Source organism: Passer montanus, unplaced genomic scaffold, assembly GCF_014805655.1.
Source record: "Passer montanus isolate IOZ18808 unplaced genomic scaffold, ASM1480565v1 scaffold41, whole genome shotgun sequence".
Classification (NCBI taxonomy): Eukaryota; Metazoa; Chordata; class Aves; order Passeriformes; family Passeridae; genus Passer; species Passer montanus.
In genome coordinates this window covers 1800274-1827994 of record NW_024368930.1, presented here as the reverse complement: position 1 = coordinate 1827994, position 27721 = coordinate 1800274, and the positions used below count along the sequence as shown (strand labels likewise).

Below are 27721 nucleotides of genomic sequence, written 5' to 3'. Positions count from 1 at the left end.
CCCGGGGCTGCCCGAGCAACAGCTGCCGCGGAGCCGTTTACAAACAGTGCCCCGAGCGCGGCGCGGCCGCTGCCCCGCGGCGCCTCGGCTCAGGTGAGGCAGGGCTGGGGGGCACCTGCCGGGGGCTCCGGGCCCCTTCCTCCTCCTCCTCCTCACCCTCCCCGCCCCCCCGGGGGTTACCTGCGGCAGGCGCAGCCCCGTCGCTCGGGCGGCCTCTGCCGTGAGGGGCCGGTTGTGCGAGCGAGCGCGGGGGGGGCCGCAGCGCCGGGATGTCTGAAGGGTTCAGGGCGCAGCCCCCCCCCCCGGTTCGAAGCGGGGCTCGGAGCCCCGCTATCCCCGCGCTGTCCCGGGGGCAGGAGGAGGAGGAGGAGGAGGAGGAAGGGCAGCGCGGGGGCCGGAGTTGGCGCTGGCCCCGCGCCGCCGCCGCCCCCTCCCCTGGCGCCCCCGGACGGGGCCATCCAGCACCTGGGGGGTCGTGGGGCCCCCCCGAGGCGCCGGGCCGGGCCCGGGGGCCGCTCTCGGCCGGGGTGGGGGTGTGCGGCGACCAGAGACTATTTCTTTGTGAGTCAAAGATGTTCCTGGAAGAAGGATTTGTAGTAAGTGGCTCATGGGGCGGAGGGGGTGGGGGTGTTGTTAATGAAAAGTTTATTGATCCGTTTTGCCAGTTTTTGTTTCGTTTACCTTTGTCTTTCAAAGACCAAAGCCTTTCCGATCATTTCTTTAGCATCGTGGTTCTTTTTTTTTTTTTTTTTTTTTTAAAGGGGAATAGGAAGTTTAGAAAATAAATAAATAAGCCTCAACTGACTTCTTAAGCAACAAAAGAGGTTGCCAGGAGAGGACAATAAAATTCTAGAATATCCAGAGATTGGATTTCATTCCTGTTCCGTGATGCCCCCTGGACTTTCTGGTTTGGGGTGTGAGGCTTTTTTTGTTTGTTTGTCTCCCACACAGAAAACCTGCACCCAAAGTAAGGTCTGTGTGTTCTCTAATGAGCCATCCCATAAAATGTGCTGTGTGACTCCCAGTAAGTATTTGAATTGAAGTGTAATAGTTTTGAAGTGGTGGGGAACAAAAATCTTTCTGTTGGGTTATTGATCTGCTGATGAAAGGCGTTTGAATGTGAAAAGGGTTTAGTTTAGGGGGGTTGTGTGTTTAAAGGCTTTTTTTTTTTTTTAAGGCAACATTTTTTTTTTCATTTTTGAAATGACCTTGAGAGCTTTAAAACTACATCAGTTTCTACCAGTGGGTTTGAGGGGGAGGCAGGAGCAGAAGAATCTAGTGAAAATCGAAAAATAGAAATAGGAACTGAAGTATAGCTGCAGTGAAATATTTTCTTATAGAAGTATGTGAAAAGGGAAGTTTTTGTAAGAATGTGTGAAAAAGAAGAGAGGGAAATAACGCAGTTTCAGATGCAGGGAGGAGGGGGGGAGAGGAGGGAGCATATCATTCTTCACATTTTATTAGGCCGTGAAATGCAGGAGTGATATGATCTGGAAGACACAGAAATAAAACGCCTAACTACAAGTTGAATAGCAGGCATTGACTTGCTGACCAACGCTTCCATGCTTGCTGGGGGCTGCTGCTGGGGCTGCAGAGGTACCAGAGCTCAGGGCTGTGACAATGGCTTGCAAATGCTTTAACGCCATGTTTTATTGCTCTTAGGAGCTCTTCTTAACTGCTGGTTTGGGAATACGGCTGAGACTTTAATTTGGGATGTCCACACTGAGGTTTCAGCCTCTCCTTGGATAATAGAAAAGGACAGTTGCAAATAAGTGGGATAAACTGCATTCTTTGGCAGAGGGGGAGGGAAGAGGGCGAGGGTGGAGGAGGGTTTTTTTTTCCTTCCCCTTTACTAGTTCTGTAACTGAGTCAATATTTTAAGATCTGTAGCAGGAATGTGGCTTTGTGATCACTGATCGTTCTGCAACGTGGTTTTTTTTAGTGAGCAATCTCCTCATGCTGAGCAAAATACTTGGATTTTCGATCTCTAGGCTCTTTCCTGAAATCAGCATCTGAGTTTTCAAGTTTTGCCTTTTAAGTTTTGCAGGGTGGTGAATATGAAAAACAAATAACTTTAGAACCATGGCTATTACAGTGATTATTGATTGGCTTGGCCTTCAGCCAAACAACTCTTCTGCATGCAGCAGAGTTGCTGATTTAAATTCTGTGGATTGTTTTTTCATAAGTTAGCCTTTTTTTTAATCTTTAAAACAGCATATATGGCAGTTGAGGAACAGTAGATCAGTTTTTAGTTAAGGTTGTTCAATTATGTCTTCATCGCTTTGGAGTTGGTTGAATGACTTGACATGAGATTAAGCACAACAAAAGAAAAGGCAGGGGAACAACAGCTGCCTTCCAGTACCAGAGCTCCAGATTCTGAGCAGTGCAGCCTTTTACCTTTTGCTATTACGTGGTGTCAGGTTTAAATGCGAATATTTCTATTCTCCCTTTCTAGAAGCTCAGGCTTGCTGATAACACATCAGCCACTCAAAGCCTGGATGTTCGTGTTTTGGGGGTTGTTTGTCTGCTGCATTTTGCAGAAAATGATCTGAGGATGTGATACTGAGCAGTGAATTGATCTCATTAACTTTTAAGACAAAAGTAGCAAACAGTCCCCACTAGTTTGTACTTGTTTAGTTACTGTGTGGTAAGAACTTTAAGGTGTGTCCTTAATGGCAACTGACGATTCTTGCTGCGAAGCCTTGTTTATTTTAGGTAGATGTTTTATACAGAATTTCCAGTGGGACAAATTACTCCACTGACTGCACTTATTCTTTCTGAAGGCTGACTGTGAGCATAAGAGAATAATTTTGCCATGCTGCAATCAGGCTATATTTAAAAATTGAAGCCATTAAGTTTTGCTGTGTATTTTAAGGCTTTTCCTACTTCCTTTGTTTAAACATTCTCAAACAGTGCATATCATAGATGAGTTTAAAACATTCATATGGCACTGCTGGGGCCGAATTTAAAATTAAAATGAATACCGACGTCCTTGTTGATCAAAATAGAAAAAGCATTTCTTTAAATAAGTGGATGTTTTCTGGTTTTGAGTGTGGTAAGGAGGCTATATTGGTGTCTTGTAAACAAAGTTTCATATTAAGTAGTCTTTAGAGAATGGCTTCCAGGCTTTGCATTAGAGGATTTCTTTCTTTCCCTCTTTAAGTGAATAATGTTTTTTGGGTTTGCTTTGTTTTGGTGGAGGGTGGGGAGAGCAAGATTTAGGGTAGGGGCTGGAAAAGAGAGGAAGATAATAAACTTTAGCACCTTTTTATCAGACTGTCTTACACAAAAGGCTACTTGATTCTGGTTTCCCCTTTCATTAGATCACACTCCAAACATTCCTTTTTGAACACTTATTGTAACCTTCAGAAATGCCTCTCTTGCCACTGTATTTTCATTTAGAACTATGCTGATAGATTAATACCATATTTTATACAAAGTGCTAAGTTATTACTGTAATCAGGGGGAAATTATTTTAAAAGGGAACTGTGCCTTTCACTTAGACTTTCAATCCAGTGATTACAGTAAACTTTTAGTTACAAAAAAAATCTGAGAGTTTGCAATTAAGAAGCTCTGGGGAAACGTTAAGTAAATTTTAACTTCCCTTTGTTCTTTGGGACTTTTTGTTGTCCCAGCTCTTGCTAACCTGAATCTTGATTTGGAATGCATTGTCCCAGGAAAAGATTCCATGCAGTGTATATGTAAATACACTCCCTCTTTCCTGTGTTATGAAATGCTGGCATATGGAAGGAGCAGCCCCCCTTTCCCCAAGGTAAAATGGGCTGAGCTTTCTTTTCTTTGCAAGAAGCTGAAAGAAGAGTTTGACCTTTGAACTCAGCCTCACACTTCCACGCTGCTTTCAGGATGATTAAATAACCAAGGATATTTGCCTGTGTCTTATGCTTATTTATCTCACTTTAAATGTTGTAATACTTCACCGTTGAGGTATTGTCTTTAAATATAGCAGGAGGAGCCTTTGGGTTGCAGCGGGGCTGCCATGTGCCAGCTCAGCTCTCGCTGGGGACACTGCATTTCCACCCCCCTCAGCCTTCCCATCTCATACCGGCGTCATTTGCACATTGCTTTTAACTTTTAACCGACTTTGGGGCCTTTCTGATCACCCCCCCGCCTTTCTAAGGTGACTTTAGGGAAAAAAAAAAAAAAGTTTTTCTTCTTCCTGGTGCATGAATGCGCTGAGGGGATTCTGCTGACTACTGTACGCTGCTTGGAGAGAGATGTGACTCATTCCACAAGAGATTTGCAACTGAATACAAAAGTAAGGAAAAGGATGTGACCAAGCTGTGTCAGATTCTCAACACATGTTGTATTTTAGGATTAAAAAAACCTTTTTCAGCCTCAGCTTACCTAGGTTTTTATGTGCTTCCAAACAGAAAGTTGCTCTCTCGAAATAATTTGCTTTTAGAAATCAAGTTTTTTTTTTCCTTCAGTGAAATTGCCAAATAATCTCCTTTTGTTGCTGATGAAGCTTGTTTATGCCAAACGTGGGTGTATGTCAATGGGAAAAATACATAAAAAGTTCTACTGTTGTAATCATATGACTTTGGTCAGAGCATAGTTTATAGCTTATCATAAATCTAGCACTCTTGATTCTTCCTCCTTTTTTTTTTAAAGCAGTGTGATAAGAGCAGACTTTGCAGTTTCGAAGTAGAGCAGTGTACATGCTGGGAAAAAAGAGTTTGAAATTAAAAATATAGGTGACATAAGTGTTTAGAAACACAATGAGATGGAATTGCTTATCAGGCTGCCTTGAGGATTTCAAAAGAAAGCACAAGAGGAAATGTGGGTAGAACGTGCAGGGAAATCTATGTAGATCAGGGTGACTTCAAGACTGGAGCAGAAAACCGTGTAAGCAGAAGTGAATAATTGACTGGATGGTGCTTTTCTATGTGCTGCAGATTTTATGTAACTAAAAGTATCAAAGTCTGAGTTTGTTTATGCGCAATAGGTACACTTGCATTTCTCACTGTAATAAAGGGGGTGCAGTGTGCTCTGATCGAGCTGCATCAGGGAAACTGAGGCCTTTGTGTTGTGCCTGCATTTTATTGTGATAGCAGAGAGCTGGATGGGTGAAATCCTGGCGGTTCTCTCTGCTTTTCCTTTGGTACTCAGGAAGAAGCAAATTAGATTTGCTTAATTTACACCAAGGACTGATGTTTGGTACGGTGTAGGGAGAATGGATGTAAAGGTGGCCCAAAGAAGCCTCAGTTTTTGTTCACCTTTCCTGTTTGTTTCTGACTTTTTTTTTGTTCTTAAGCTGGTAAACTTGGGCCCTGAAATTGCCTGTTAGCTCAGTTTCTGCAGATGCTGCCTCTCCTTACAGGCCAGCTTGGCCCTGTGCAGCCCAGGCTGTGGGTGCATCCCACACATCCCTGCAGCCATTCCCACTGCTGAGGGGGAATGTGGGGCTGGGGAGCTGGAAAGTCCCCATCAGTCTCTGGGAGATCTCCCACCTGCACGGGACAAGGGAGCAGCTTTTGGACGTGTCTGTTTCTGTCACTTTTCTGTTGTAGTACCTTCAGATGCTACTCCAGGGGATGACTGAATTTCAAGTAAATATCTTTTCCCTGGACTCTGTACCTTCTTCCTTCTTTCAGGACTGCCTTTTGCAAGCACCTGATTGTGGCTGTGTTTGAGAGTGACAACCTCCAAGTGCCCTGCAGAGGACAGGGATCAGCTGCTGCTCTGCTCCTTCCAAGGGGCAGCACTTTGAGCTGTGCTGGGTTCAGACTTGAAGCCAGGTGAGAGCACTAGGGCACATTCATGGCCTTAACAAAGAGAACTCCTTGGAAGTGCCCACTGCTCTCAGCTTCAGGAGTAGTAAAATCATCTCTTTTCCTGTTGTTTCACCTATGTGCCCAAAGGGATGCAGCTTGCCTGTAATTGCTACAGAGGAACTCCTGGCTCTTGAGTAATAAGGAATTAAGTCTAATTTGGTAAACTGAATTTACCACTTCTTTGTAGTTGTGGCTGTTGGAGAGACCTTACATCCCTCTGCCAAGAAGTAAAAAAGTCAAATTTGCTTTTAAGGTCTCTGAAAATACCTTCTTTTAAATGAAAACCAAGACTAAACATACAAGGCAGTCTGTGTAAGGTGAGACTGACTCAACAATAAAAATGTATCACTCATTCCACCGAGAGCCTTTACCTGCTGTGGAGAGAACAATAAACTGTTTTGTAAGGTAAGGGGTCATTGCCAGTTTAAGTGCATGTAACTTCTTGATTTAATGAAGTTGCATCATCCTCCAGCAGTGGTGAAATGTGTCCCAGACTTATTTAAAATAGGATTATTCTTGTGTCTTTCAGCTCTTCTACAACAGGTATTGGCCACTTCTGTTGTCTAAAGCACGCTTTGGTTTTGTGGCTCCTGAGAAATTCTCTCCTAATCAGAGGGAAAAAGGAAAAAAATTGGCAATTTGAGCAGTCCTTCTGAACTTTAAAAGTCAATACTTACTTGTAGTGCTTCCTCCTTTAATGCCAAGAATTAGTCTCTTTTATATTTGCCTTTGCTCAGTGGAGGAAAAACATGTGCAGAATGCTGCAAGCTTATACGTTGCCTGCTTTAAAAGGCCTAATTACATCTTTTGATAGAAGAGGCATTCAGTTCTCTGAGGAGACACACTCAGCTCATCCATCCTCTGCCAAACCCCTGGTAGACATATAGCCTTCAAGAAAAAGGGACTCCACAGGAAAAGGTTTTTTAGAGAAAGAGGATATCCTTTGTTTTTATTAGTATAGATGTCTGAGATGGGGGGAGGGAGTTTTCCTAATATTGTTCATTATTAACTATGAGTTATTTTCCACTGGTGATTGAAATCCTGTTTGCGAGGCTTCGGGGGGAAAATGACTCGTGTGTGTGTCTGTTTTATCTGACTGCAAAAGGGCCTTCAGCACAAAATCTTCCTGAAGTGTGTGTGCAGAAATGCTTGGATAATAAGTCTCGAATTCTGAGTGTGTTCTGGTTGTGTTTTTGTGAATTGTTTTTGGATCAGTGTGTTGGAAATCTGTGGTGGTGTTAGAAGGAACTATAACTGAGCGTCTCTCTTAGAGGGGATAAAAAGGATAAGTCATGAAAGAGTTTAAATTTAGGATAACTTTGAAATCTTCAAGCCTGAAGGATGAAGACTAACGAGGGGGACTTAAATTTGTAGATGGAGGGAGTGGAAATTCCAGTTTAGGGTCATCTTTTATGTTCTCTTTTCAACCTGAACATCTTCGTTTTGATCTTTCCTGCAACTGAAACAAACAACTCTCTTCCTCCCCTTCCTCCCCCTGAATCTCCATTTCCTTTACGAGTGCTCGTGTTAGTTCTTTATCAGGCTGAACTGTTAACAAAGTATAAAAAACACTTTTGTGCTTGCACAGTTGGTATAAAAGGCTCCATGTGGACGAGGAGCGGCACTGGGATCACTCACGTGCTCCTCCTAACACAGAACACTCTGGGAAGCTGTGTGAAATGATCTACTGTTAAAGATGGGAGTAGTTCTTTCCCTCCCTAGAAAGCAGCAGAATGCCCAGTAATGAGGAGTAATTCTTGGCTTCTGTGCTGCTCTGCAAAGTCAGGTTTTATCTGGGCTGGCTTAAATAACTTTCCGCTGTTGTCACTGGAGTCGCGGGCAATGGGCGATTGTATTCTTTGAGAAATCAGGTCATGGTCTGTGGAGCAAACACTGCATCATCTGCCCTGAAATCAGGGGCTATCCCTGTGCCAGCCCGGGGTGGAGAGGCGTGTGCCTGACGAGGAAGGCCCCTCCTGCCCGTGTGGCACACGCGTTTCTGCTGAAGCACACGGGGAAGTGCCGCGGTGGCCATCAGCCCCTGCGACCTGCAGACACAAACCCCAAGGTCCACGCCGTGGACTTTGGAAATCTGACTCACCTTTTGGGACAGTTGGTGAGTGAGAGCCTCAGGATGACACTTGGCTTCCCTTTCTGACTAAGTGTGGGAGCTTAGGGATGCCAGGGTGCACCAGAACTGCTCCCAGCACAGACTGGGGTCACTGGTGGCTCGTGCAGAAACCACACTCAGCCAGGACACTGCAGGGGCATCCCAAAAGCTGGAGCTCCTAAATATTAGGAAGTAATACTTAGGAACTATTTTAGGGTGCTGTTTCTGCTTAACTTTGTAGGTGTGGTGCAGCTGCCTTAGCTGTATGCAATGATGTATATGTATATTAAAAAAACGTTCTAAAGAAGTGGAAGTTCAGCCTCAGCTCAGGTTTTAGTTGAGGATTTGGAGGTGTATTTATTTATGCATGAGCTGCTCTGCCTGTGATCAGGGTTACACCTGAACACAGCTGTGCCCAGATAAAACAGATAACATCCATAAGGTAGTTTTTATTTGTGGTCCCAGTGAGGTGTTGTTAAAAGTGATGTTAACTGGTTTGTTTTATCTGTGGTCCTTAGGTAGGACTGGAACAACTACAGTAAATCTTGGAAATTGGAAGTAAAGAAGGTGTTAAACTTGTCATTTCCAATAAGCAATCAGCAGTGTAAAATCTATTTACCAGCAATCTGTTCTGGGGCATAAACACACCAAGAGGAAAGAACAGTTCATGTAAAGTGACTCTTAATATCCTGAAACTTCTTGAAACATGAGGAAAACTGCAGGGTTTTTTAAGTGGAAATGAGAGTTGCATGTAAGTTTCTCAAGTTCAGTAGACCCAGTTAAAAATCAAGGTGGTTGCTTTGCAGCAGCTGGAAGAAGCTGCTCAGCTAAGCAGTGATAATTCTGCTGCTGGCCTTGAATTTGAGAATATCTGGGTTTGTTGAGGTAGTTATGTCTTGAGTTTTTATCTGCCACAGAAGAAAAGTAACTTCAGTGTCCTGGATTTGGCTGTAACTCTTCAAGTTTTCTCACTTCTCTTTTTCAGAAAGTGTTGCAGCAACTACTTTAACTTCTGTAATTGTTCCAGGTCGCTTTTAACAGTTTAACAATAGTTTTGCAGCACAGAATTAGCAAAGAATAGTTGTTTATCCTGAGACTTGCCATGCACCTTTTATTCCCAGTGCCTCTGTAATGTGTTTAAAATGGGGAATTCAATGGTTTCACTGTGCTATTCTCTGAAAGGTGTGTCTAGAGTTTTTGTTACGTATTCATGGAAATTTTGAAATGCAGGAAGTAGAAATGCAATAAAATTACTCCTGATAGGTCATTTCCCAAAGAAATCTTCAAGACCATGTAATATGTTGTCTTGGGTTGTGTAATTTAATAAAAATAAATTAAATTTCTCTACAGGCACTTAATTAAACTTTTCTCTGTTTTAATAATCCATTTATATGCAGCAGGGTTTTGGTGTGGTTCTTAGGTTGTGTGGCAAGTGCAGTGAAAACAAGATGTTCTCATCTGTCCAGTGGAATCTTTATGGGTGTTTTGTGGTGTTTATAAATATAATGGGTATCGCTGTGAACCTGCTGCAACACTCAGCCAGGGATGACTCACCTGTGAGCTGAAGTGTGCTAAATGCTCAGGCTGAAACTTTTCCAGTAGTTTTATTCTGTATTCTCAGCTGAGATACATTTCTAGTTGCATCAAGTGCAGTAGGTGACACCCTGGAACTGAGGAGGGTTGGTGACTCCAGGAGAAGTCCAGGGGAGCTGGGCAGGAGGGACAGGGGGGTGTTTGCAGGTGGGCAGGGAAGTCACAAGTGGAACTTCTTGCCTTGCTCTGTGAGGGGGATAAGTCATTTTTTATTTCGGCCTTGAGTTCATGTGTAGCGAGTTTATCGTTTTTCAGCTGTTGGAAGGAAGGATTTCCTGTTTTGTTCTGTTCCTTTACTCAGTATCTCTGATACTGGTGTGTCCTTTTGTCTTCTGAAAGTGAAAGAAGGCACAAGAAATGCAGGTACTGTACTTTACTTGTTGAGCTCCTGCACAGACCTTCAGCCACAGTCAGAGTGTTGCAGGTTGTCCACTTTTCCAAGGAAACAACAGAACTGAGGCAGCTCTGGACAGTTTTCCTGCTGCCTCCAGGGTTTTGAATAGCAGGAATGTAATTAATCAGCGTTTTTGGTCCTCAAATCCAAGGCATATTATCTTCAGTAGGAAGAAAGGTTTGTTACTAATGGATAAAATCCTGGTGGGGATATTTGGGTTGTAGTTCTGGCGTGCGTTGGCTTGTCTGAACAGCAAGAGCATAAAATCCTGCCTGCTTGTAAAAGGCATGGATGTAATCAGAGTGAAGTGTGTAATCACCAGGTAGAGAATAGGACTAGAGCTTTCTAACTCACCTCCTGACTCCAGTGCTTGTGTTCTTTCTTCTTCTCAGTTTGAATACATTCCTGTCGAGTTGTATCTGCACTTCCCTTCAGAAGTGCTCCCTGCAGTTTATTCCCAGTCTGTGGCTGCTCTCTCCTGTGTATCCAAGGGCAAGAGCTGCAGAGAGGCATTTCAGATTCCTGAAACAGGAATATCTTGCTCTGTTTGCAGTGCTGCCTAGAGGATGAGCTGTGGCTGGTTCTTGGGACTGTTCAGAGCCTCTCTGAAAAGCAGTGAGAGCACTGAGCAGCCAGCGCAGCTTGGTGGAGGCTGCAGAGTGCTCTGATGAAGTCTCCAAAGGGCTCCAAACCTATTGATAGCCACCAAAATTAGCCCAAGCTCCTGTGGAACTTCTGTCATGACTCCGGTGTTGGTTGTGGGGACAGGTTTTGTTTACCAGACAGATGAGATGGAATGGAAGCAGCCCTTGCCAAAGACTTACCAGAGAAGGTGTTACTGATTGGTTGAGGTGGATTTTTCACCCATCCATGACCAGCCTGGGGCATTCCCTAGATGTGATCTTTGCCTGTTGCTTAAATTCTAAAAATCCCTGGAGCTGTGGCTGTCAGTGTGGGTTCTGTCCTAGGCTGGGTTTGGGTAGGCCATGTGTGGTGGCCCTTGTCAGAAGGAGCTCTCTTCTCCCCTCATCACCCCAGAATGCCACAAAGAACAGGGCACTGAGGGTGGATTTTGCTGCTTCTCATCTGTTTCCTCTCTCCAGTGACTCAATTCTTGTTGCTCTATCGTGTGTTTGCTGTAGTGCCACAAAGTGGGAGTGTAACAAACCTTAATTGGCTTTTTCTGTTTGTAGACACGAGCAAGGAAGTAGTGGCTGATGAGTTCCAGCAGCTCCCTTTGTGGCACGGCAGGCGCTGCCCTTTGGATCTGCCTCCATGCCCCAGAAATGCCTCTGGCCTCTCTGTACCATGATTTTTACACTTCTTCCTGCAGAGCACTTCCCTATGGCTCTGAAAGCAAATGCACTCGACTCTTAAGTTTGTTCCACTTTTTTAATGTTGCCTGGATTGTTTTTTGAAATTTGAAACTTAAGTTATTTTCAGGCAGATGCTCACTGAGCTTTGCTGTAGCATGTTGGGTAAAAAATACCTTTTAAAACTCCAGTAGAAATAGAACAAAAAGGCAAGTTGAAACATGAAGTAGAAAACATGCTAACCAGCAGCCTTTGATATGTTTTACAAAAGAGAAAAAGTTTTTTGAATACTTGAGCTTCAGACTCTGGTTCTGGCTCCTTCACCTGCCTATAGGGAGTGAGGGAAGGTCTGAGCTGGGAGGGGAGAAAGGCAGAGGCTGCAGTGGAAGCAGAAGTGTCACCCCACAGTGGAGGGAACCTGCCTGTTACAGGAGGTTTTTGATTCATTCTGCAGAGAGGAAGTGTTAATCATGGCAGTGATGAAACTGAAAATGGGGATAAAGGGCGTAGTTAGAAAAGAGACTTTGGCTGCAGAAAATGCAGGTTCTGTCACCATCAGCAGTGATCTGTTCCTCTTGCACTCCACCTTACCCTGCAACATCCTGCATTTGTGTCTAACTCGGGATAAGTCTTTGGCCCAGGTCTAAAACAATTTGGGATTAAAAAACCCTATGCAACTCTTGATATTAACTGTGCTGATGGTGTCAACCTGGCTTAGAGGACTGGGTGGTGAAGAGATTTTAAACTTTGGAGAAACTGAAAAAAAATTAAAAACAAGCAGCTGGCAACAATAATTTTCTCCTGTTATTGGCATTCTGGTGTGGTGGTGTTTTATTTTCTATTTTTACCCGTGTTCATTAGGCCCCAGGATCTTGTGGTCTGCGTGATGGGAAAGGAGGTGCTGACTTTTCAAATTAAAAGCAAGAAGTGTTCTCAGGGCAAGGCTGCAGGAAGTGGATGAAGTGTCTGAGATGTTGGATCCATGACTCCTCAGTGTGTGCTGAGGTTTCCTTCCCCAGCTGCTTCTCTTGCCTGGGCTGATTCCTGCTGAAATAGTTCAAGATTTAATGGCTTGAGACCACTTTTTCTGTCCAGCCAGCTCTGATCAGAAATAGCTGAGACTCAACTGATAATCATTTTTATGTGGAAAGCTGAGAGTCTGAACCAATGCAGGGCTGTGGTTGAATTATTGTCCTTTCTTTGGGTCAAATAGAACAAAATCCTTCCTTTTTTTCCATATAAAAGCAAGGCAGAGGTGGAAATTGAGGTGAATTTTAAACCCCAACTGTGTCCATGCTGTTTTCTGCTCTAAGAGTTCTAGAGCATAAAGTATTTTGGGGTACATTAGTTCAAGTCATGTGGTCACTGGCCAGCTGGCTCGTAGGAAATAATTTGCCAAAGTTTGAGTCAGATTTGAATGAATTCTTTTCTTTAGTTATTACTTTATTTGGAAATGTCTCAGAATGATTCTTCTGCAGTTTATATTAGTCTTGTATTAGTTTGCTAGACTTTTCCTTTACCCAAAAATTTCATCAATTAGAGTCCTGAACTCCACAAAAGTATAATTTGTCAGCCCAAAGTGGTGGCCCATGAGTTGCTGCTAACAGGCATTATAACTCAGATTTAAATTGGAGTTGTGATTAATTATATTATAACCTTATTTAATCTTGTGGAATCTTAAACCTTCCTTTGTGAGTATAACCAATAAATATTTTGTTTTGTGCCGCTTTAAAAGTAGAAGAATTTTGTTTTCATAACATAATAATTGGCCTCTTGGATGATTTAATTAGTAAACCACTGTTCAAAAAACAGTATTATTAGTTCATACAAAATGTTGAAATGTTCTTACATGCCAGCCCAAAATTGTCACAGACATTGTAAATTTGTGGGTGATAGGGAAAGCTTTGAGTAGTGGGACTGCTGAATGGTTCTTAATACAAAGATTTGTGCTGACACTCCCTGTGTACCACAACTATAAAAGCTGATGCCAAGCTATCTGGTCTTAAAAAAAAAAAGAAAAAAGAAAAAAGCCTTTTGCTTAACAGCCTTTAGAGGACAAACAAGTGAAGTTCTGCTGTGGTTTTACAGGTTCAAGGAAAGGTTACTTGGGCTACTGCATTGTTATGAGTTCAGGAGTGCACTGAAATATGGTTTCAGCAGCTTTACATAACTGGGTAAGTGCAGGTTTAGAAAGGACAGAGGAAGTCTTGCAAAGAAATAACAGTTGTAAACAGAGGGAGGGATGTTCAGGACCAAACTATTTCAACTGTGGCAGATGGAAAAGTGACCCAGGTGCCTTCTACCTGTCCCTCGTTGGCTCTTGAAAATACGCTTTCTTCTAAAGCACTTGATGGTTCTCAGCCCTAATGTTTTCATTATTTGGGAGACAGTACTTCTCTTTTGAAAGCTCTGACTAACTTTTTTCTCTCTTTCCCAGGTGCTGGCGTTTCATTGTGGCACTGAACTTGGCCTTGAGTGTATTTTACCCAATGCAACTATTTGAAAAGTTTGTGCAACAAAACTAAGTGCAACTGACTGTATCTGTAGACTTGAAAAATCTCAAACAATCCAAAAAAACCTCATCCCATCACTGAGCAAATCTTTGGATACTTTTGCTGGGATGTGTGAAAGCACATAAAGCTGAAGAAGAAACAATTTTCTGCCGGTGGAACGAAAAAATTAAAAATCATTTTCCTGGCAGAGGTTTTCTAGCTGAGCAGACTTTTTGAGCACATGTTGGAGAACTCTACAAGTGTCCTTACTGTGATCAGGGAGCACCCCCAGAGAAGTGCAGGCTGCCATTAAGAGATGTAAAAGGGAGCAGAAGGGAGGAAAGATGCCCACGCAGCCTCTCCTGGCATACATGGACGGACCCGAGGGAATCGCCAGCGCCGTGGGAGCCCAGATGGAGACCAGCGATGCCTCCATGACCATCAAAGGAACCAACACCATCTCCTACAAAAGCCTGCAGGAGAAGTTCCCGCTGCAGGCCGAGGGCTGCATGCCCCTGGACTGCATGTTCTGTGATGAGACGTTCAAGCACCCCGAGGAGCTGGGGAAGCACGTGCTAACCGAGCACAGGCCCACGCTGTGCGAGCCCGCCGTGCTCAGGGTGGAGGCTGAGTATCTGAGCCCTCTGGATAAGTGTCAGGTAAGAACCAGCTCCCCTTCACCGAGCAACGAGCAGGACAGCGAGGAGCTGAGCTGCAAAGTTTGTGGGCAGACGTTTGATAAAGCTTTTGACATCGAGGCGCACATGAAAAAGCATAAAGATTCCTTCACGTATTGGTGTAATGTTTGTGGGAGAAGATTTAAAGAGCCGTGGTTCCTCAAAAATCATATGAGAACGCACACTGGAAAACCTGGTTCTAGAAACAAGCATCAGCAGGGTTCTGAAGGCCCCATAACAATAAATGAGGTGGTGCAGGAGCACGTAACTGAAAATGTAACGTCACCTTACAAAATTTGTATGGTTTGTGGTTTCCTATTTCACAATAAAGAGACTCTAATTGAGCACAGTAAAGTGCATACCAAAGAATCAGTTCCCAATGGTGAAAGCCCCCAAGTGACTGCTGAAGTCAGTGCAGAAGAAACATCTCAAAACCAGGAATTTTTCCAATTCTTGAACTTAAGACCAAATTCAGTTCCAGAAAAGGACAAACTGCAGAAGCTTGCCAAGTGGATCGCTGAGCTGGATCCTTTCACCACGTATCAAGCATGGCAGCTGGCTACCAAAGGTAAAATTGCAGTTGGCCACGGGCAGATTAAAGAGCCAGGGCAAGAAGGAAGTACAGACAACGATGAGTCATCTTCAGATAAAGAAGAACTCTGTGAAATTTGGAATGCAAATAAAGGTAGCCAGGCTGAAACTACAGGGAAGTCAAAGGTAAATAAAAACAGCAGTTTCACAGGGAATGGTAACTTAACCCAGGACAAACTGAAACATCCCGCTGGTGAAGTGCCTTCTATGGAGATGGATTCTAAATCATCCCAGAACAAAGAGAAGCCAACCCACTGCTCTGAGTGTGGGAAAGCCTTCAGGACATACCACCAGCTGGTCCTTCACTCCAGAGTGCACAAGAGGGACCGGCGGGGTGATGGAGAGACCTCCACTGCTGCCAGGACCTTCTGTGCCGACATCATGGGCAACCTGGAGGAGAACGGGGCAGCAGAGAGGATGGAGGGAGGCTCTGAGGATGGCTCTGAAGATGGGCTTCCAGAAACAATTAATCTAGGTGAGTAGCATGGGGAGCACTTCAGTTTGAAGTGGCTGTTACTGAGAGTTGTTTAGGAACTCCTCAGAGCCAAGGAATGCATCGTGCTTTTCCGTTATCTTTTCAGAAGGTGATAGGAAATGTTAAAAAACTGGATAGGGAATGTTATGGTGGGGGAAAGGGAACAGAGAAAAATGAGAGGGTCAGGAAGGTTTGGATGCTGCCATCTTTGAAGTTGTGTTGGGGCTTCTTGCTGTTACTGCAGTCACTGAAGTAGATTTCATAGCAGTGAGTTTAACAACTGGAAAAAGGCACTGTTTACTTACCACTTATCTTTAACTTTACTGGATGCTTTGGAGTGTTCCATATCCCTTCTCATCCAGCACATGATTTTACAAAGAGTATTTTATGAGAAATAATTGCAGTTTCACTTTCTTCCCCCCCTTATCTTGGAAGAGTAAAAAACATTCAGTGGTCAACACCAGCAGTTTTTGGGGCTCTGAGAAGTAAAGAATAATTTAAAACTTTTTTCTGTCTTAACTGCAAGTTCAGTGTTTGTTTTGAACAGTAATTTGAAAGGCTAAATGTCAGATCCAGCATGTTTGAATCATGTGTGTAAGGCCACAGGCTGTTAATTTGTGGGCCTGTATGTAAGAGAGGTGTGTGTTTAACTCCTCTGCCTGAAGGATTGCTGACAGCGTGGATGGCCTCCATCTGTACATTACCCAGGATTAATTCTGCATGTCACAGTGTCTTAGAAAAGCAAGTGATACTGACTGATTCCTTAATTGAAAAAGATTGCATGTCAGGGGACAAAAGGCCTGGCAGAAAGTCTCCAGCTAATCTGCCCTTGTGTGTGTGACATGCTCCCAGCCGGCTTTGAAGAACAGACACTTGCATAATCTCAGGGCAAGACACGGCGTACAGAATGTCCTGGCACCCACACAGGCCTGACTTTGCCATTTCTGGTAATGTGCAGCCCTTTATTTCGCCTGCAGGAACAAAGGAATGAACTGATTACCTAATGTGAAGTTGCTCAGTTTGTTTCTCAGCGCCTTCTCCTAAAGCAGAGCAGATTTTGGTGCGAGCTGCTGAGTCACACCTCTGGAGACACTGTTTGTTTAACTCACAGGGCTGAGCCATGCAGCATTTCCAGGAGAGACTTTCCAGCAGGCAGGAACCTCAAAGAACTCTTTCAAGTCTATTATACATCCGACTTGTTAGTCACACGAAGGTCTCCTTCCTCCCAAGGATTCCAGTCAGCCTTGCCTTGGGTGTTGAGTGCAGTTGTCTGGATTTTCAGTGGGAGCTGCAGCGCAGTGTGCTGGTGTTTGGGTGAATTCTCTGCCATTCTGCTGTCCCTGCCGCCCTCCTGTGGCACCTCCTGCCTCTGCATGGAGTGGAACTGCTTGGGCATCCCTGCATTTGTTCCTGGAATACCCGGGGAGCCAACCCATTGGGACGCCCTGGCACTTCCTCACTCCATAATAATACAGTGAAATACTCTCATTGAATCCAAGGAGCTTGGAGGAAATATTCCTCATCAAGTCTAAGGAGTGTCTCTCTACAGACATTCCATTGATTAGCACATAAATAATGCCATTATTAGAATTAATTTAAAAGAAAAGGCATATTTGCCTTCCTTCCCCACCTCTTTGTGTTTGGCTGTCATGCACAGAGAGGTTTTTAGTCTGAATCATCCCACTCACACTAATTCAAACATTCCCTTTAATAAAATGATACAGTTTATAACCTGTGTGAGTATTTGAGATGGGCCATTCTCCATCAGGGTCCTGTAGGCCAATAAAGAGAACTTTTTTTTCTTCTCTGAGTCTTATTTTGCATCATTTGTTCTGTGGGCTCCTTGGTCACTGTCACAAACCACAGTGTTAAGGACAGAAATCTCTCTAACTCTTGTGCTCTTGTTACTCAGAGTGCAGCAAAACACAGCAAAAGTTACTTGCAGAGTGTAGAATGTGACTGCAGTTCAGAATTTTATTTTTATCATGAAAAAAATTACTGTTTTTAACAAGACTGCAAATTTGCATTTGCTCTTCCTAATATTGCCTGTATTTTCTCCGAAAGATAAAAATGAAGACAGTTTGGAAAGAACAAAAGTTAAAACCCTTGGAACCTCCAGAGAATGCAGCTACTGTGGAAAGTATTTTCGCTCCAATTATTACCTCAATATTCATCTCAGAACTCATACAGGTAAATGGGGGCTGCACCTTTTGGGGAGGGGAGGGAAATCTGCTGAATCCACTCGGATACAATGTTTGATTTTGCTTTTGAAAAACAGAAACTGCCTTCAAAATTACTGATGTTAACAACAAAGTTTTCTATAATTCGAAACAAAATTAAATAATTGCAATTAAAATTTATTTGAATTATTTGCATCAGTATAAATGGTTTTAAGTAATGCTAATTGCATTAAGTATTATTAAAACCATATATTTTAAAGTTTTATTTTTTTCTACTTTTAGTGGTATAGCAAAAGTTTAGGGTTTCGTTTTAATTATAAAACCAGCCAATTTCTCAGGTGTGAAGTTGGTTGTCTGCCAGGTGCTGCTACCTGGGGAAAAGCTGAGTCTCTTTTTCAGCTCAGCTCCTTGTTTTGCATAGCCAGACAAACCCTGGCTGCTGCTGCCTGTGTGTTCTTGGGAGGCAGCTCTGTTTCCAGCTGAGCTGCCCTGTTTGTGTTGGGAATAGGGCACTTGTGGGACAATCAGGGGCTGGAACTTGTTGGGTTGACCCAGAGTTCCCCTCCTTGCTTATCTCTGCCAAGAACCTTGTCAGCTCCCATCTCCATCCACAGGCAGAAACATCCCAGCACAGCCAGAAGGTGTCACTGTAGTTGGTAAAAGCATTAAGATACTGTTGTTTAAATGTTTTACATGAGTTTGCGACTTAGGAGGGTGTGGAAGGGGAGAGAAAAATCAGTTTTAGTGTTTTAGAGTCCACAATGTTCCCTTGTGTTTGTGATCAAGACTTCAGATCTCAGACTGATTTATTGATAAATCTGTGTTGCAGGTGAAAAGCCGTACAAATGTGAATTCTGTGAGTATGCAGCAGCCCAGAAAACTTCCCTGAGGTATCATTTAGAGAGACATCACAAGGACAGGCACGGTGACAGTGCAGCTGATGGGAAGGGTGACAGCAAAGGTTCCCTGCGGGGTCAGGACACGGCGCTGTCGCTGGCTGCTGATGCTGCTCCAGAAACCAAAAACCTGAAGAGGCTTTTTGATGGTGCCAAAGATGCTGAGAGCTGCCCACCTGCCAAGCAGCAAAAGGAAGTTCTGTCCTTGAGCAATGCAATAGGCAGCACAGTCTTTTTAAAAGTAAAGAACAATTCCAGGGAATCGAACAAAGGTTCTGTTTGTAGCGGTTTGAATCAAGTACCTGAGAATGTGCCTGCTCCTTACCCAGAAAAACTGAGGGCTGAGAAGGAAACCAAGGAAGCTCAGCCTAAAAGAGAGAGACAGGCTTCTGTGGCATCAGAGGAAGATGATGTCCAGTATATCTGTGCTTTTATTGGTGGGAAAAATGTGAACAATATGCAAGAATGCACTGAGAACTACAAACGCAGACCGGTCGTGGACTGTCACGAGCAGCCCTTGGACTTGTCCAGTAAGACTTCCCAGGAGTGTTCAGTGATTGCAAGCAGAGGCCTGCTGGCCCCCAGCACCTGCCCCTTCTGTACCTACAGGACATTTTACCCCGAGGTCCTCATGATGCACCAGAGGCTGATGCACAAGTACAACCCTGACACTGTTAACAAGAACGGCTACAGGAGCAAGGCTGTGGCCAAGGCCCGGCGCACGGGCTGCCCCCCAGCCCTGCTGGGCAAGGATGTGCCTCCTCTGCCTCTCCATCCCAATAAAAACAAAGCTTCCACAAATCCTCAGCAAAAGCCACTGCAGACAGGGAAAGCCAAGCAGTGTGCCCCTCCTCAGAACAAAGCCCCTCTCTTCTCCGTGAGCGAGTCGAGCAGTGCAGCCCCGAGTAACCTCAAGTTTCATAAACAGCAAAGCAACATTGGAGCTCAGGCAAACAACTACAGACAACCTCAGCAAGAAGAAGTGCACTCCAGTTTCAGGATCTCTCCAGTACTGGACAGAGTAAAAAAATCTGAATATAAAATCAAAGTTTTGGGTGCCCCAGTGACTCAGTCTGGTCTGGTCAGCAGCAGCATGAATGGGGTTCTCGAGTCTCACCTCAATGAACCTGGCTGGGCTTGCCAGAGAGGGAGAGACTATCTCTGTAGTAAATCTGGGAGCAATGCAAGTCTGGACTATGGAGAAAGCTCTTCCAAACGGATGAAACCCTCTGTGGTAGCTGTGGAGCACCTGGACTCTCCTCTGGCTAATTACAGGAGATACGAAATGAGCAGATTTCGTGTCGCAAACAGATATGCAAATCTGCTACCTCAGGAATACCCTCGTACCAAACCCACATCCTCTGTTCTGCCCCCCAAACAAGGGCTGCTCAGTGCAGATGATGCTGATCCTCCCAATGGATTGACTGCTCTCAAAGCTTACGAGCCATACAGCTCTGGATCTCTTTATGGTTCTTGTGGATCTAGCAATGGCCAAGTCACCAGCTCGACAGGAGAAGGTACAGTCCCTCCTCCCCCCTCACCACAGGGAGGGGAATGGGGTATAAATGAGTGTGTGCCCACCTTGAAACATTGAAAACGCAGCTGTACTTAGCTTTTCACCAGGTTCAGTCACAGCTTGGGTTTTAAACTTAAAATCAGCAACTCCTGGCTTGGGGAATTAGGTATGGAAGGGCTGAATTTTGAAGAGGGGTCTGAAGTTGCTCAAGTTCCCCCTTGCCTCTGCCATGGGTTTCTGATGGCAGACATGTATTGTTTGCTCATCAGACCACTCCAGACATGTTGACTAATCCAGGATATGGAATGAGCCTTTCTGCTTAATGTGCCAGAAGTCTTGCACCATCTGGAATATTAATAAAACTTTTTGCAAAAAAAAAAAAAGCTCCCGTGGACAATTGTTCCCTTCAAGAGCAGAAAAGGACGTATTGCAGATCATAAAACTGATGTAAATTTTAGACTTCTGCTCTTCAATGGGTTGGGTTTTTTTTTTGTAATGTTTAACTTCTAGTAGGAACAGAATACTTTGTTAAATCAAAACAACAGATTTCTGCTATTCTAATTATGGTGTAGCAATGCTCTGTGGAAACTTTTGGGCCTAGCAGAGATAGATGATTTGTGATGTATTGGGAGAGCTCTGGTCCTTCTACAAAATACATGCTTTTTGTGTTTTGTCCTTGGTCAACATTTTCAAAAAGTCAGCAGGAGGCCGAGATTAAAAGGTGCTGGGTGATATTTAAGCAGTTGTCTGACTATTTGTAGAAGGTGGTATTTATGACTTGAAGCTGAGCTCAGCATGGACTTAGCTACAAATACAGGACTTTGAATTTTGAGACGAAGCTCCCGTTATAAAAATGAATAGCCTGTGTGGGCTGTGCAGTCTGAAAGTCTGTGAAGTGACTGAACTCTGAATGCTCCCGTTCTCTGGAAGCAGGAAAGCTGCTCCTCTGAAGTAGTCTGGGATGGTAACAAGCAGGGGTGTGTTCCCTCAGGTCAGCAAACTGCAAATACCGAATCCACATTTAGTTATGAGGCAAAAAAAAAGTATTTGCTCACTCTGTTCTGGTTTTTGTTTGCTTGTTTTAAGGCTGTGGGCTTCAAAAATATGTCACATATAAATAATTCATATTTATATATAAATATGCAGGATTTCCTAGTGGGTTATGGGAAAGGTGAGGGAAGGTGTCACAGTTGTGTGCCCAGGCTGGGCAGGGAGTGGAGAAGGAAAAGCACCAGAGCTGAGTCACTGGAGGGTGAGGAGATGGAATGAATGAATTCCTGGTTTGGTGCTGTGTACCCTGAGCTGCTGTGGGAAATGCACAGTGGGCCCTGGGCTGCAGGAACAGAGTCTGCTGTGCTGGTGGTGTGAGAGGTTCAGTGAGCGTGGGGAGGGATGGGGAGGTGTCAGCAGTGAGCCAGGGCAGCCTCTGCAGGAGCAGCTCTGCCTTTCAACCCTGGAATCCACCTGGCTCTTCTTTGGAAGCTCCACCTGTGCAGAATGGACTCAGGCTGGGCTTTGCTTCCTCTCCCCTGGTGCCAGCCTGCACACCTTGCCCTGCAGACAGGAACCTTGCACTGGTTTTGTTATTTACAGCCCCCAGAACTGGGGCTGCAGCTAATGTGACAGCATTGTTGTCATGGAAATGAGGATTTCATTGTTCATGGCTAGAAAAGCAACTTTTTATGGCTGTTACCTCCATTGGAAGGGCTCTGAAACAAGCCCCCCTCTACTGGGCTTTCAGAGCAACTTCCATTAAAGCCCTGGGCTTTAATGGAAGTTGTAAGGTTAATTTCTTGGTTTTTCTTTCTTAGAAATACCCAACCCAAACCTTGATCATTATTGGGAAGGGTACAGGGTAACAGCCCAGCAGCCTCTCAGTGTTAGAATTTTATCGTAGGAGTAGAGCAGAGATAAAAGTTTCTTTAAATTCTTTCTATTTTTCGTTAAAAATCAGAGACACAACAGCTCCTCTAGACTTCAGCTGTGTGGTACCATCTGCAGAGTTGTGCAGGTGCAGACCTGCAGCTTTCTGCCCCTGTTCCCCTTGAACCCTGCTGATTTTATAACCCACGATGTCAAAACCTTGTTCTGAGGGCCCTGAGCCTCGTGGCAGCATCCCCGTGGTGCCCCCGACGTGTTCTGCCTCATGTTAAATGCTGGATCAAGTTGTCAGGAGAATATGTTCCACTTGGCAAACTTGATTAAAGCATGATGCCTTCCCTTATTGCTTGTAAGCTTTGCCATCCCGTGTTGCCCTGAAGAGACAGAAACATTCTGAAACCACTCAGTTTGTGTTATTCTCAAATTAGTTGCCTTTGCAATGGCAACATGTTATCAGGGATAACCTGTTGGCTGATTGATCTGGCAGAGGCTGCAAATTAAAGACAATTGCTCGTGACACACTCCAATGGCTCCGTGGATTCTGTTGAAATATTAATTTGGCTGTGCCATTTTAATTTAATTAAAGATCAGGAGGGTTTTTTTTTCTCAATGCTGCACTGGAAGCTTTCATGGAATATGGATGGCAGTTGGGCTTTTTGGATCCTGTGGGAGTAATGATTCTGGACTTTTGGCCTTAATTTTATGAAGTGTTTTTGACTGCTTGCCTAAGTTAGTAAGACTTAATATGGAGCCGGCATTGATTTCACATCTATAAATGTGAATTAATGGTCTCAGATAAACACAGAACTACCTGTATACTAGGCTGAAAATTGCTTAACAAAGGTCTGCAAGTAAATGTGTGTTAACACTCTTCAAAGTGTCACAAGTTCCATGTAATCCTTGATGGCAGCAATGAAGTACCCCAGTTCCCCTCTCAAATACTCATTGAAAAATTCACTTTTCAAACAAATACAGGAAATTAATTAGGCATTAAGGGTGCACTTAGACCTCCTTAGGTAGGGCATCTGCTGTGGAATGAGTTAAGCAAAGACATTTCTTTCATGCAAATAAAATGAGTAAAATTTGGAGCTGGACATCACTTGGTTAAAACTTAGTACAAAATTGTTAAATTATCTTTTCATTCTCCTTGTATTTATTCTGGATCCTGAATTTCCTATAATAGGAATCTCTGATTGTGAGATGATTTGTCAAGTTATTTTGGATTCTGGATGCTGGGAAGAGCAGGAAATAATGCTAACTCCCTTAAATGACTTTTTTTTTTCTTTTCCAGGAAAGAGATCAGTGTCATACCAACACTTACCCAGCAACCTGCTGCAGAAGAGAAGTTACGAGCCCTTTGTGGGGAACACACCCTTCAGACCCAGTGACAAGAAGAACTGAATCACTCAAGAATGGTACACAAACCTTCTGAACTAATTGTTCCTTCAATGTTGCATGGGGTGCTGATGGCATCAAAGGTTCCTGCACAGCATGAGGAGAGCTTGTGAAAGTCTGAGCCTGAAAAGATAAAAATTTCCTCCTTACAAAATCACCAGATGCTGGGGTGGCAGCACTGATTGTTTGGAGTAGTGGTAATGGCTTCTTTGATAGGGACAAAATGCTCCTTTTTAAGAGCATAGCACTAGATAAATACATTAATTACTTACAGTTCCAGAGGGAAGTGTTCAGTGAAAGCCAGGATGTGGAAGTTCAGCCAGTCCCTGAGGGTGGAGGGGCAGCAGTGAGAGGAGGTGCCTGTGACACATTTTTGGGTGCTGGGGTTGCTGCTGGGCCCTCCTGGAGGTGCAGACCCTGCTCGTGCTGCCCCTGCTGAGCTCTCAGGATCCTCAGACCTCAGCTCTGGGGTGGCTGAGTCCAGAGGGAGGGGAGACCTTCCTGGGCAGCCTCTCCCTGTGATCCAGAGGTTATCCAGATGTTTCCCTGTTGGGCAGAGGGAGGCTGTGCCCTCCTGGGGAGGGAGGGCAGGTGAGAGCTGTACCTGGTGCTGTGCCTGCTTCATCTCCTCAGTGCTGGCTCTGGGACCTCAACACCCTTCCCTGCTCAGGACCCTTCCCTGCTCAGGACAGAGTGCCCTGCAGGACTGGAAATAAAAAGATCTGTTTGCATTTTCTGACCCAGAGCTACAGATCATTTCCCTTTTAGGGGAATACTTAAGGAGTGTTTCTGGAATGCTGTAGCACCTGGGCCAGCACACATGATTTTATGGAAAGAGCCATCAGACATTGAACTGACAGCTTTTAAAACACTTTTATTTCTTGGTATTCTTCTAATCTTACTGCTCCTATTGTCCCCCTACTAAGCACAGATGTGTTTGGTTGTGTTGTTAACTTGATTTCATGCCTGAAATTCTTCCTGGGGCTGAGCATCTTCCAAAGTAGACTTTATTTGCCAGATAAAAGCTGGCTATCCACACTTCCATGGCAGTATCAATTTTTCAACAAGGATGTGGAAGGAATTCCCTTTGTTACAAAGCCACTCCTCCCAGCAAAAACTGTGCTGTATTTCAAAGCTGTACACCACAAACTTATATTTATTCCTCTTTTTCTCCCCCCCAGGTCTAAGGACACAAGTGCATATTCCATGGAGTTGTACCTGCAGTTCATCCCCTGAGGAAGAGAAAATGGTGAAAGCTACTGAACTAAGCTGTGATTGTACTGTATATAGAAACACTACAGTTTTATAATGTTGGTTCTTTTAACATTTTGTACCAAATAGCCATACAAAAGTAGTCTAAACAGTTGGGTTATGAAGGTGTGTGGAGAATGTATATCTTGACCTTGACTTTTGAGTATTTTTCATTAGAATTAATTGACCAAATATTAGGTAGGAGTTCTATTTTTACATACTTGAGCGCTGCTGAAGAGTTTTCTCTTGGAAAGAATATATATCGTTGCACCTCAGGTAAACTGTAAATATTGAAGTTGAAAATCCTGTTGGCGTAATGCTCCTTTTTCATAAAGTGAAAGTTTCTCATCTGTTGTTTTTTTTTTCCTGTTGAACTATGTTAGTTTTTTAAAAGTTCCAAATAAACTGTCTGAAAGTGTCCGGTTTATAAATGTTGTGAACATTAAAGCAACGGTGCTGACATTGATCTGCCTTGGCTGGGTGAGGACCAGGGCGTGCTGGAGGGCTCTGCTGCTCTGGGGTTCTTTCCAGCACGCTTTTAAATGCAAGCATGAGGCAATACTTGACATTTTGGATTTCCTGAAATGTGGCTGGATTCTTCTCTTGGCACTGGTTGCCGTTCTTCAGAGAAGCCTCTTAAAAACACCTCTGCCACCATCCAAACAGAAAATCCCTGGGACTTGCTTGAGAAACAATAATAATCTTCATGTTTCGAATGTTTGGTTCTGTACTAAGCTCCACACAGTCACATTTCAAGGAAAAAACCCCCTTTGCACCTTTGTCCAAAGCTGTAAAGTCTCAGCTAAGAGCCTTGAAATAAGAATTTGGGGTCTGCAGACTGCAAAAGGGATGAGGCTGTGGTGGAGCCTACTTGACTGTGCTTGGAAGCTTCTTGATGTCAAGTTTTAGCATCTACTGGGTGTTTTAGAATGAGTGAGAAATAACCTGGAAATGGGAGAATATCTCCTTTTATTTTTTTGTGAAGACAACAAGAGTTTTTTCTAATGCACATGCAGTTTAATTTTTGTAAAGGGAAGATGGCCAGTTACCAGCCAGTAAAGCAGAACTGTTGCATATTTTAACTTGCCTTCCTCGTTTCTTCTCATGAAGTTGTAGTTAAGAGTTAATTCCTTCTGTACCTGGCTTTGACTTCCATATATTTTAGTAAAACAATTAAATATTTTGCACTGTTTGTTTTTCTCTCTTCCCTCTTACAGCAAATGTAAAATAGCAAAACCTAGAAACTCTTGTTTTTTCATTATGCAACTTGAGATGTTCCAGTTGTCTTGGTTCCTGTAAATGGGACTGGTTTTTAATGTCTCTGTAAACTGGCAATGGAATGAAGTGCTGTGTATCAGGAAATTGTACACTATTGACCTGTTTTCCTGTTCATAAGCTGAGCCATATGTACATAATCTAGATTTTGTTTTCCTAGTTTTGCACTTTTATAGCCTATTTTTTGAAGATAAATTCACTTGGAAAAGGGTTAATCTATTTTTGTGTGTGATCTCTCCCTGTCCTGGAGGTGCAGGGCTGCTCTGCCTGTGCCACACGGGGCAGGGCTGCTTTTTAACGTGTTGCAGCAAACAGACCTGAGGCTTGTTTGTTTTTAATCTCCCTTCATGCTGGTACAGTTTCCCTCAAGGCTTTTTTTGGGGTTGGAATGGAAAAATGGACCTGAAGACTCCATTCCATGGCAGCATCACCACACTTTGCCCATCAGTATTAACTATTGGGATACTACTGGTTTTGTATGTTCCTTTGGAAATAACAGTGCATATATAGAGGTACAAATTGTTGATTTTGTTTTCCTTTTTTTCTTTTTAAAATGTATTTATTTCATTCCATTTTGTTCTATTTTAATTGTTGAAACCGGAAGTCGGCAAGCAGCAGGCACACATTACTCATTTAATTTATGATGTATTTCACTTTAGTTGAGTATATTATTACATGTGGATGTAAATATAGACTTGGTGTTTTGCAAAACTGGTTTCTGTGTCTTGCTTTTAAGGCTTAAAAGGAGTTGCCTGGAATTTCATGTTCACTTGACCTTTCACCATCCTCGCATTGCTGGGGGAGAGGGAGAAGCTGCCAATAAGCAAATCCAAATTCATGTTCAGTTACATGAAAATACTGAGTCACTCCCCAGAAAATCTGTCTTGAATAAGGAAGAAACTTCTGCTTTCTTCTCTTAAAGTTATTTTCCTTCAAGAAAGGAAACTGAGTTGTTAAATGCATTTTTTGTGATAATAACACTGAGAGGAGCATTAATTGTGGTTTTTATTGTGAGACTTCATAATTGATATTAAATTATTATCGCGTTTTTTAAGCCAAGTATGTTCTGCAAAATTTTCTAGGTCTCCTGAGGTGCCAGGACCTCTGAGCACCTCTGACCACATCTCAAAACTCAAATGATCAGCTTGGAAAGCACCTGAGACTGGTCCAAGGCAACTCATCCTTGGGAGAGAGGGATTTCAGCTGGTGAGAGCCCCGCGGTGCCCTGGCACTAACGAGAGGGCATTAATGAGGGGGCACTAGAACCAGGACAGAATATTTGTGTGCTCGGTACCTCTGGGTGGCAGGCTCTGTTTGCTGCCCCCAAGCAGAATTTTGGGATTTCAAGCACTGTCCAAAATAGCTGAACTCCGGTGTGGATGTTCAGAGCAGCATCACCAACACTTCTTTCTCTGCTTTTAGCGAATTTCCCCTTTAGATCCAGCTCTGACTGTCCTGAAATTGCAAGGAAGCAACTCATTCTCACTGAGGAGGAAGAGCTAATATTAAACTACCAAACAGTTTCTTCTCCCCCTTTGTGAAAATGGAAAATATGCAAGTGCTTTCCCGAGCAGATTTCTCTGTTCATTTGCACACACTTGAGAAAAGTGCATTTAATTAGGATTAGCAAGTCTCTAAATTGCAGATGGTTCTCAGGGGAAAAAAATAGTTATGAGTGCATTCATGACATTAAAATCAGTACATTTAATTCAATTTCATCTTAATATTAATTCATAACATCTAAAGTAGTAGTTCCTACTGAAGATATTCATGTGATCCAGGATTACTGGGGAAAATGAGATCTGGCAGTTCCAAACAGGCTGCAGCATGATTGATTTACCACGTGCAATTATGCAGATTGAGTAATCACGTGCTAATTGCAGAATG

At 43.6% G+C, this 27721-nt stretch overlaps 1 protein-coding gene across 3 annotated transcripts; it reads left to right on the top strand.

Moving 5' to 3' along the window:
* Positions 1-26545, top strand: ZNF217 (zinc finger protein 217). 3 transcript variants are annotated; one of them, XM_039719450.1, is made up of 6 exons: positions 1-93; positions 13643-15440; positions 17505-17630; positions 18450-20033; positions 23205-23328; positions 24490-26545. In XM_039719450.1, the coding sequence occupies exons 2-5, from the start codon at positions 14042-14044 to the stop codon at positions 23312-23314; spliced, it is 3219 nt and encodes a 1072-aa protein (XP_039575384.1). In that variant the 5' UTR covers positions 1-93; positions 13643-14041; the 3' UTR covers positions 23315-23328; positions 24490-26545. The 3 variants fall into 3 exon arrangements, with proteins under 3 accessions (XP_039575384.1, XP_039575385.1, XP_039575386.1); XM_039719451.1 differs by lacking the exon at positions 1-93 and adding an exon at positions 403-596; XM_039719452.1 differs by lacking the exon at positions 1-93 and adding an exon at positions 1006-1024.
* The last annotated feature ends 1176 nt before the right edge of the window (positions 26546-27721 follow it).